Below are 10745 nucleotides of genomic sequence, written 5' to 3' on the forward strand. Positions count from 1 at the left end.
TTTCCTGTGTGTTTGGTATTATAAAATGTGAAGAACGGAAAGAAAGCAAAAAATCTTCAAAGCACATCAACTCCTGGATGTTAAGAAGCCAAATGTTTTTGTTTTGCTTTAATCTCGATTTTTTTTTCAAAATACAGTAGCGCGACTGCTGTACAATAACGTTAACATACGCAATATATTAGGATGTCTTTTGCACGCAAGGATCCACATGAGAGATTCAAATGTCACGTTAACCTGTCATTATGAAGTATGGTCAGAGCAATTAAATGAAAGAATACTTTTTGTTTTAATATGCGCGGCAAAAATTGCAACTTTCCGCGAAAATGATCAGAATTTTGACAAAGCTGTGCGTATGCAATTATTTTTGGTGTAATTATAATGTGTCAAGACAAATTTCCGAAAGTGTGTTCATGCTGAAAAACATTATTGCGTGGAATTAAATTTATGCTCTAAACATTTACCCCCTATATTACAGTATGGAAATATAACGCATTGTGTAACTGCTTATCAATTTTTCATTAAACCTACTGAGTTTGGAGAAATGATGCAGCATGCCAGGATCCTCTTCACAGAACACATTTTCTTGAGATTACAATTCAAAATGATACAGAATGAAACAAGGTAAAGCTTGATGGTGAATGTATAAATAAACCTAAAATACACGTTTTTATATCCATTCAGCCATTTGTGACAGAACTTAGTGAAAAGATTACACAACTATTCATCGTGACATTCTTCTCACAGTAGACGTTTTCAATTTGCATTCTTTCAAAAGTGAACCTTACAAAGATGCATTTACAGCATTGTTTATTATAAAATAGTTATGTACACAAACCTCTGACCCTTGGAGTGTAATCAGCAAGAACTGAAAATGGTGCGTGGCGTCGTGAGGTCCGACAAAAATACAACAGTGTACAGAACATGGAACAGAAATGAAGTTCAGGGTCCCGTGTTTTCTCATACATAATATACAACTGAAGTCAGGTTGTTTTCCTTATTATACACTTTTTAGCAGAATGCAGAAGAAAGTCCAGCTTCGGCGTTGCTGTTGCAACAATAAGAGGTGAAAATAAGTCTAGAGCAACACAATCCTATAGCAAAGGATTCGTGGTGTAGTACTGTAGACGATCCCTGTTCAGTTTCTTTTCTTTCATCCTTCTGTTCTGAAACCATATTTTCACTTGGCGGTCGGTTAGGTTGAGCATCCTCGAGAGCTGAAGACGCTTCTCTTTGTTGATGTACACGCTGAAAAAAAACTCTCTCTCCAATTCCCTGATCTGGTATTTTGTGTAAGGACACCTCTTTTTGCGAGTTCTCTGTCCACCTGTAAAGCAGAAATTATCAGTCATGAATCTGGCCACCAAAGATCTGTGATTTTTTTTAAAAAAAAAAAAAAAAAAAAAAACTTTTTTAATTTGCTAATTTTAACTTTTATATTCTGCTAGAAAATCTTTTTACTGTTATGTTTACATTAACGGAAAATACATTATGCTCTATGCTTAATGAAACATTAAAGAAATGTAGTAAAGTACAGCTGTAATCAGACTCACCCACTCAGTTAAATCACCCATCATTAAATATGTTTTAGCCATATGTACTATGTACATGTATAAAGATTTTCTAAAACAAAACGAAGATGGAAAAAAACTCTGGTTTCCTTATTTAAAAAAAAACGGTGTTACTGGTATGGTGCTCCTTTATAAATTACGTAACATACAGTATGTATTTATATTAAAATTATTAAAAAAATACAAGTACATGAGTTAAATCTTCTTCATCTTCAACCTTATTTAAAAGGACCCTGGGTTAATACAGGTATCTGGGTAGAGGTTATACAAATAATGTCTTTGTCTCCACACCAAATATACCCTATATAGTACTACAAAAAAAGAGCGATGTTTCAAAGGAAACCTCATTCACGTATCATTATTAAATATGCAGAAATGCACTGTTGCCATCGTTAATACAGAGCACGCATTTACGTTCCAGAAAGACGAAAAAGACCTCTGGCCCTGCGTCTTTCACGGCCAATTTCAATTCCAAGCACGTGATCTTGTAGTTTATAACAAAGTTTTGTTGGGGAAATCTACAGGCCCTCCATAAACCTTGTGCGCTTATAAAACAGCATATAAAAATTTTAACAGCAGCGCGCTAGATTGCAAACTTTTTCACATAAGCGTCGCGAGCGCTCTCTTAATACGTACTGCCGCTCTGAGATTTCTCCTCATTGTTGCCGGAAGAGGACTCGGGGCTGCTGCTCTCCTCCCGTCCTTCTTGCCCCTCGGTGTCCCGACACAGCTCGCTGGCCGGTGCGGCGTGCGCTTTGCTGGAGCTTTTCTCCCCGCCTGGGCAGTCGTGGGCTGGATTCTCCGTGCTGCCGTACGCGGTCTCGAAAAACTGGTCGAACGCCTGCGGCAGCACTCCGTTTCTGCCCACGTTTCCGTAGAAGTTGGACGCGGAACCGGAGCTGCTTGAATGGTAGACGGCGGAGCTGTTTTTCCCGAACATTTCCCCCATGGTGGTCGGGGCGGGCAAACAATCCCTGTGCACAATCTCCTCTGCGGGGTAACAGTGGGTGAGGTTCCCCCTGTGGTGCCATTTACTGGACGCGTCAATCGCGGCATAGTCCCTGAAAGTTACCTCTCTCACGGGCTGAACCTGCGGCAGGTTCGAGGAGTACGAGTAAGACACGGGGCGAGAAGACGGGGTCTGGGGTAAGAAAGGAGGCAGGCTTGAAAAGTCCGCTCCCGAAACATAGTACGTGCAACTGGGCAAATACATATTCGACCCAACTGGGACCCGCTCGTCAAAATCCATAATTGCTCTATGTGGGGTTCGTCTCTATAGCACTCCTTAGCATGGTTCTACAAGGCTGCTGCTCCTACCACTTTGAAGCTGATCCACAGAGCAGAAATTCTGAGACGTAAGCTGACGTGGAGATCCATCTCCATCCATTCCAAAGAGGCGTGGGTCACGTGACCAGAAGCCCGATCTGACAGATTTCTCCGTGCTGGTGGTGGGTGGCTTCGTGTGTTTGCATGTGGCGACAGTGTTTGCATGTGGCGCCTGCTGTTCGCCTTCAAATCTTACACGACTTCAGCATATGAACGATTGCAATTTTCAATGCGCATTTCAGTCTTTGATCTCAGCGGAAGGTCTTGTGTAATCCGGTTGGATGCACGAGAGCGCATTCACTGCAAATCCGCAGTGAATTATACGATTCTCTTCACTTTTATATGCCACGGCTACACGGATTTTTAGCGCAGCAACCGCTGGATTTGTAAATAATAAGAACGGACTCACGTGACGCTGTTCCGGGATCTTGGCACACCGAGGGAACGGGGCAGTTCAACTCTGTGTGTGTGTGTGTGTGTGTGTGTGTGTATTTAAAGAAAGCATGTGTGTCTCTTGGTAGATGTTTAAATGTGATTGCCCATATAGTATACATGCTGCGCGTTAATGAATCCATTTCCGAAACCTTGTTGCTTGAACTTGTTTAAGAAATTTTAACATTTGCGCCACATACAATACGGATAGAGATGAATTTGTTCGAAACACCATGATTCGCTTGAACGGTCGAGGTTCACGTTCATGTTTATCCTCGGTGGTTTTTGTACTCGTCAATGGATAACTATTGAGTTTACCATTTAAAATTCCTTCCTTATAGGTTTTTAAGCGCGACTAAACAGTTGATGTGAGTGGAAATAAAAATCTACTCAACGCACGTTTTTGTAGTTACAATATAATTTGTGATTATATTCGCGGTATTATATGTGAAAAATGAACAAGCCTACGTGCATTATTTTTTAAAAAAATGAATTTGACCTCAACAGTAAATAAACTGCTGACTAAACATTATTAAAACTGAAAAAATTCTAGAATATTCGTTCAATGTAGCGTACGTGCATATACACTAATGGCGCATAAGAACAAAACGCATAAGAATACGAGAATAGGAAGGAAAGATTTCCCTTGTAGTGTAGTAAGATGTTGTGGTTATGTCAGGTTAGACTGGAAGAAACCCGTAATAACCTTCTGCACTCTCTTTATAAAATGAATGAAGTCGTCTCTGTTAAAACCTGACCGTGAATGCAAACGTAACGCTATTTAGGTGTATTTGCATTATGCACGTATGCAAAGTACAGGCTTTAAAAACTTACCGTTATATATCTTACGCATAAAAAGTACAGCTTAATTTAAAATATATCGTCCCCTTAAAATATGTGAGGCATAACACATAAAGCGAGAGAAAACCTCGCCTCTTCAGTGTTGGTAAAACACGGATAGACTGGCAATGAGAACAAGCCTAAGAAAAAAAAAATGCTGTAATATTTTTATTATGCAAGTTAAATATTGCAGACCTAAGTCTGTCGAAATAAAACATTTACAGAGCAATTTTAACTGTATTTATCAGTCATTTTTAAGCAGTTTTAAACAGTTTTCGTCTGAAATGGTACCCACAAATTTTTTCCGATGCTCAAATCAATGCTTGTTGAATAAAAGTGGTGGAAATGTTGCGATCGATCAGTGATGTTTTTTTATCATCTGCTCAGAACCACCTTGCTTGCATGTGCCTTTTTTGTGGTTGACCGGAACCAAGTCATTATAAAAAAATCTGAAAGTCTGCGTTACCGGATCACCAGTAAAGGAAAGACTTAAAGAAGGATTAGGAGCGCGGGCTCCCACACACGGACTTCTGCGACTGCGGGGGAACAGTGAGCTCTTTGAGGCCTTCACATCGGGAGGCTGACCCGGTGCAACTGCCTGAGCTACAGCACAATGATGCTAAATATAACTTTAAACTTCTCAGGAACACCTCCGAATTATTTGGCGAGTTATAGTCTCATTATGATGCTCCGCATAATAATAACTGCGACAAAGAGCCAAGTCTGTGCCGTCGCGGCGACACGCTCCGCCTCTAAGTCAATTCAGACAAATTCTACCACTTGTGCAGAGGCCTTTTAAGCCATAATTGAATGCAGGATGCCCACGAAAGCCAAGAGCAGCTAGAGACTGACCTGCGGTTTTATAGCACTTTTAGTAGTCAGGCGCGGCTTTTTTGTCAGCGCAGACATGACAAAACTGACCGATCATCGTCACCAGACGCCACCTACAAGGAGTCCGTGATCTCTGCTGAATTCGGGAGTCAAGGTTCTCTTAACGCCAAAGTCACCGACCAGTGGGAGAAATTTGCGGCAAAACCTGGCATGCAAGGTAAGGTAAGGGCAGCGGCACAGGCTAGTGAGGGTGTACACATGATTTCACAAAATTAAAATCACAGTTTATTTGTGGATCAGGCAAATTTCAGAGAGCCCACCAAAATGAATAGACAGAGGAATACTTTTAAGGATATAAACATTTGCACTGGTTGCAGCAGTTTTACACGTTTAATTGGTTTCGCACTTTGGGTTTACCTAAAAAGAGGGGCTTCTAGCTGTACACATGTTCAGTGCTTTGTGACAGACTTCAAGTTCGGGGGAGGGCGAGGGTCCCTGACTGACATGGAGGGACAGGAAAGGCCACAGACGCCTCCTGTGATACTCCGAGTAGACTGCAGGGTAAAGTTTCTTTCACCACTTTTTCACTTTGCTCCCAAAATACGTGCTGCACCAGGTTTGCACCAGGGCACAGTGTAACTGGAAGGTTTGATAGCTGAACGTCTCCAGCTATTTCTGAGCTCTGAATGTGGCCTTAAAATGAACTTCAACTTTCCTGCCTGCTCCGTATCGCATTCAATATATTTTGTTCTCGTTTTAATGGGATCATAAGGAATATCTTGGCAATAACAGTTTTAAAATATTCCACGTGAACAATTAAAACATATACTTAGGTTTGTTTAATGTTAGAAACTTTATCTCCAAAGGTATGATTTTTTTTTTTTTTTTTGCTGCGTTGCTTTGCTATGTATGTTAAATTTCAAAAGAACATTCTTCAGAAAGAATAATGTTCTGCAGAAAATCCGGAGAAAAAGCCTTTACATGAACATTTATATTTAGTCTGAAGGCTGAGTCGTTACACGTTATTTTTTAAAGGGAACTCAGACATAACTTCACGGATTTTTTCATAGATTCAGCAAAATATAGAAATTGTGTCGCCTGTTTTAGTTTAGTTTCTTACACTTGCGTATTGCTATTGTCTGTCCAGTGTGTCTGTACTGTAGCTGCGGTATAAATCGATTTTTTCTCATTCGTGTTCAGTTACTAAATGTTTTATTTTCCAGGTATCTGATGTTTTACCCAATTTTTCTAGGAAATATTGTCTTTCATGTATTATTACATTATCCCAATACGTTTTTCCGACTTCAGGATTATTTATACCAGTATCAATAACTATGCTCATTAAAAAAAGACGATGTTACTTATTAAATTTTATTTTCTTAATTTATGCCTATAATAAGTGTAGATACAGGCGGGAAATACCGAGACGTAGTTCAAATGGACACCTTTCAAAGGAAAGGGTTTGTAAAATTAATGTGGCATGCAGATTGCAATTTGATCTTTACGAATTTAAAAAAGCCAAAAGAAGGCTCAGAACAACTTTGGCGCTGCCAAACATCACAACTCTGGGTAATTTATATTATTCATTAATCGTTTATTCATTTTACTACACCCGAACTTATTAAATGATTTCCTTTAAATGTATTGTTCATTTTAAAAGATTGTTAATGTCGCTCCCTTCTCCTACTGGTCCCGCACGATCACGCACCCTTGTCGGACTCATCCTAAATCGGAGACTTTGTTCTTAATCCAGCCTTGTTTCAATTAACCTGAGAATGATTTTTTTTGCAAGATATTATAAGGCACTGCTTTGTGTTTGAACTTGAATTATATTCTTTCTCGGCTGTATAGTGGGCCGTTATCAAGCTGGTCAAGAGGGAGTTGGTGGGGGGTGGGGGTGTCACGATTTAGTCTTCAGCGCGCCTTTGGTGAACCCAACCTTTGGACTTGTAGTCCGACTTGTTGCTTTGAAGATATCAGGTATGAAATTGCATCGTACCATTTTGCTGCAAGGAAAGGGACTGACCATTTAGGAAATTGGACTCCACGGGGGCAGGAGACGATGACCCGGGACCTCTGCACTAGAAGAACCCGAAGAAAGTGAAGACCCGAAGACTTCGACCCAAAACAGCAGGGAGGATTGCGTGCAGAGGACCCAAACGGTGTTTTTCGGGAACTTAAGCCACGATGTCGGAACGGCCGAGTAGGAGATATGGCTTTAAATGCAATAAAATGCATTACATTATTCACGTGTTTCCATAATCTTGTTTCTATTTATGTCGTTTGTGCCCACAAAGCGTACTTTGTTTCAGTCAGATGTCCCCGAAAGCCCTTTGTTTGCTGCAGACATGAGGCGTATGATATCTACTGTGTGAATGTACAGTATGAATGCTCATGCAAAGCATCCGAAATCTTCCGTAACCTTAACAATTTAAATAACCATACTCGTGTACTTCATTAAATATGCACGCAATTAATAAAATTACGCCTACAAATATAAAACTGAAAGGTATGGTATCCTTTACTTGTTCTTCTGCGATGTGGCAGAGATAAATTGTGTATAAATTACACAACGAAAAACACATTATTATTATTATTATTATTATTATTATTATTATTATTATTATTGTTGTTGTTGTTGTTGTTTAGTTCCATCATCGTCATAATTGTCATCATCTTTTTGCTCTTGTTATTTTTAATTGTTATAATTCAGAATTTTTACCAGAAAATGAAGCTCAGCCCAGACATCGTGATTTCAGTAACCACGCGAAAAATAATAGAAGTAAAAAAAAGAAGAGCCACATTTATTTAACAATAACCCTTCACAACTACGGACAACGTTCAAAAATCAACAAGCTCTCGAAGAGGTTCTTGTACCTGGTTCTAGCAAACATGACTCCTAACAGGACATGAAATAATTGTTATACCTTTTTCATTTATTTTATATCTCGCCAAATTATTATAGCCAGCTTTTCATAGAATATAGCACAGAGATCGCTGTAAAATGAATAGCCGAAATTCTGCAAAATGATTCAAACGACATGTAATTAAAAAGTGATGTTCATCTTTTTCTGAGGTGAAGTCAGATTTAAATGGAACGATCGGATGAAGGCTATAATAATAATAATAATAATAATAATAATAATAATAATTTTGTTAGCAACAACATTCGGTCTGATACTACTACTGGTAGTTTAATGATTACAGTAGTCATAAAGGTTACACTTAAAACTTAAAAATATTGTGCTTCTGCATGTTTGCCAAGGTGGGTATTACTGCTATTATTCATAATTCTTAATTTTTGGTTTTAATTGGAATGTGTTAAGCATGTGCTCCTTCCTAACCAATCCACGTGTGAAGGTCTCCCGGAGAAGAGCTCTGTCGTGGTGGACGGGAAGGAAGTTGACGACTGCGAAGGTCAACGTCAGATGACCGAAGCCATGTATTTGTATAATTTAGCGGGGTGTTGTGGTAAACCAGTGGGCTTTTCCTTCCTTTAGCAAATCACATGGATCGCATTTGATCGTGTGAAGTTGTCACAAACATTTCAATGCCCAAAAATAACATCCGAGTACAAAACAATAATAACAAACGTTTCATATGACTGGAAATTTCATCCTGTTCTTACCATTGATCAAAACTAGAAAATTTAAGTTTTCAGCAATTTGTCTATTAAAATCTTGACCTTCCCAGTTGATGTGTAATGAACTTATGACTGTACTGCCAATTTCACCGGCTGCGTGTGTAAATTGCTATTACTCTTTTGGCCTTTAGGTGGCAGTAGTTCCCTCCACATCGCATCACTGTGACGGAGTGCAGACGCGTGACCTCCATCCGGATTTTACTACAGTACCATCATTCCCACTCACTGCTCCTTCCTTCGCTACACTGCAAACAGGCGCCGAAGGACTTACGACTTCAGTCATCATGTAAAAATGAAGAAAATCAGGACATTTTCTTTTTTTTCTTGAGGACAATAGATGTGAACCTTATATAACGATAATAAGGAGTCTGCTTCGCTAACATGACATGAAATTCGCTGCTGAGTGAGATGTTAAACTGCCTACTCTTTCAGTATTTTTGTGTTTCTATAACTATATAAACTATGCTTTGCCCAACTCTTACAAAATACTATCGGAATCAATTATTTAAATAATGGAGTTTTACAGTTATTTGTGAATTTCTGTGTAATTGCTTTTCTTCTTCTTCTCATTATTATCATTATTATTATTATTTAGTAGTAGTACACAAAGATTTTCTGCAAATTGATCCATTAGTTCAAACAACATAAATATAATGTTCTTTGTGCGATTCAGCTTACCCAGTATGCACTGCTTCTTTCAGTGCTCCATAGTATATTCTATATTATAGTAATTACTTGAATCCATTGACCAGTGCGACTTACTGGGATTAGCTGACAGAAGGCGAGTGATGCTTACAAGGTGACACAAGAAGAATCACCAGATGACGGCACAGGATGAGATTTCCTACTGCGGCCAGTCAACCTCAATCTATAAAACCTGCGATGAATTTAATTATGTAGCTCAGTAATCGTGATGTCCAGTGTTCAACTGTGGTGCCAAATGACATGTTTTTAGGGAATTGCAAAAGTCTACTTCTGATTATAAAAGTTCTTAATGATTTTATGAACAACATTTGATTCTATAATCTTAAAACGTTGTTTCACAATCGAATAATTGTGATAGCTTTCCTCTGAAACTGGTTGTTTGCTCTGCGTTCTGAACTGTGAGCAGATAGAAATGAGATTGCTCAGTGTTATGAATCAAATACGATGAACAAAATAATAATATAAAAAAATACTCGAAAACCATGACTTCAGTTCCATCATGAAGATTGAGCATGACGTCACCTACAGTTTGATTTTTTCATTAAAATGACTGCAGTAATTGTTTTCTGATAGTTATTTACTATTGCAAACAAACTCACATCTATTCCATATCTAGTTTGTCTAACTTACATATGTCATGCAGTGACATTAATACATATTGCACCGCTCCCTTCGAAAGCCGACATCCTCAGTGAACGTCATAAAAATGATGCAGACAATAAAACCATTGTCATGATTGTGTCTCTCTCCAGTGTTGTTGCAGATCAATTCCACACTCTTCCCATGCGACCCTCATAGCAGTAATGATAAAATACAAACATCAATCAGGTTTCAACATAAGATGTGGAGGAAAATGCATGAAATCCAGGAAAAACAACAGCAATGCACAAAGCCTGCTTGGAAGTATTAAGATGGGATTTTAGATGGTAGGCTGTATTAATAACCAAACTGAGAAAACCATTCCAAAGTGACAAGACCAGAAAGGTTCTCTTCATTCAATGAAGTTGATCACCTCATTGAAATTAATCATCTGGAACAATTTCATTTAAAATATGAACATGTGCTTTTGCAGTAAATAAATATCGAGACACAAGATGGTGAAATATTCAAAACAGTTATCATATGTATTACACTGTTATAAAATGACACCCAAAACATTATATTATATTACATTATATTGCTGTTGTTATTTTTACAATTACACTTGGCGTAGTGTCTGGCTGCCCAACTGACATCGCTGAATCTTCAATCTAGTTTGAAGAAAACTATCTTGATAGATTAAAAATTATGTTAAGAAAACCTGTTAGAATATTGGAGTCATATCATTGTCGGTATTTCATTTAAAATCCAAACACAAGTACAAATATTAATGGCTGAAAAATTCCACACACACATGCACA

The 10745-nt window shown here is 38.5% G+C and overlaps 1 protein-coding gene across 1 annotated transcript; it reads right to left on the minus strand.

Annotated features, from left to right (window-relative positions):
* Positions 1-865: 865 nt before the first annotated feature.
* Positions 866-2980, minus strand: hoxa11a (homeobox A11a). Its single transcript, XM_018750334.1, has 2 exons — positions 2205-2980; positions 866-1324 (listed from the first exon to the last, which is right to left on the minus strand). The coding sequence occupies exons 1-2, from the start codon at positions 2815-2817 to the stop codon at positions 1092-1094; spliced, it is 846 nt and encodes a 281-aa protein (XP_018605850.1). The 5' UTR covers positions 2818-2980; the 3' UTR covers positions 866-1091.
* Between the last annotated feature and the right edge of the window lie 7765 nt (positions 2981-10745).

This window comes from Scleropages formosus, chromosome 23 (genome assembly GCF_900964775.1).
Source record: "Scleropages formosus chromosome 23, fSclFor1.1, whole genome shotgun sequence".
Taxonomy (NCBI): domain Eukaryota; kingdom Metazoa; phylum Chordata; class Actinopteri; order Osteoglossiformes; family Osteoglossidae; genus Scleropages; species Scleropages formosus.

Excerpts from the sequence above, each read along its gene's own strand:
- hoxa11a (XM_018750334.1), bottom strand. The coding sequence starts at position 2,817 with ATGGATTTTGACGAGCGGGTCCCAGTTGGGTCGAATATGTATTTGCCC. Across the intron at positions 1,325-2,204 it reads GGAGAAATCTCAGAGCGGCA|GTGGACAGAGAACTCGCAAA; the intron begins GTACGTATTAAG and ends TCTGCTTTACAG.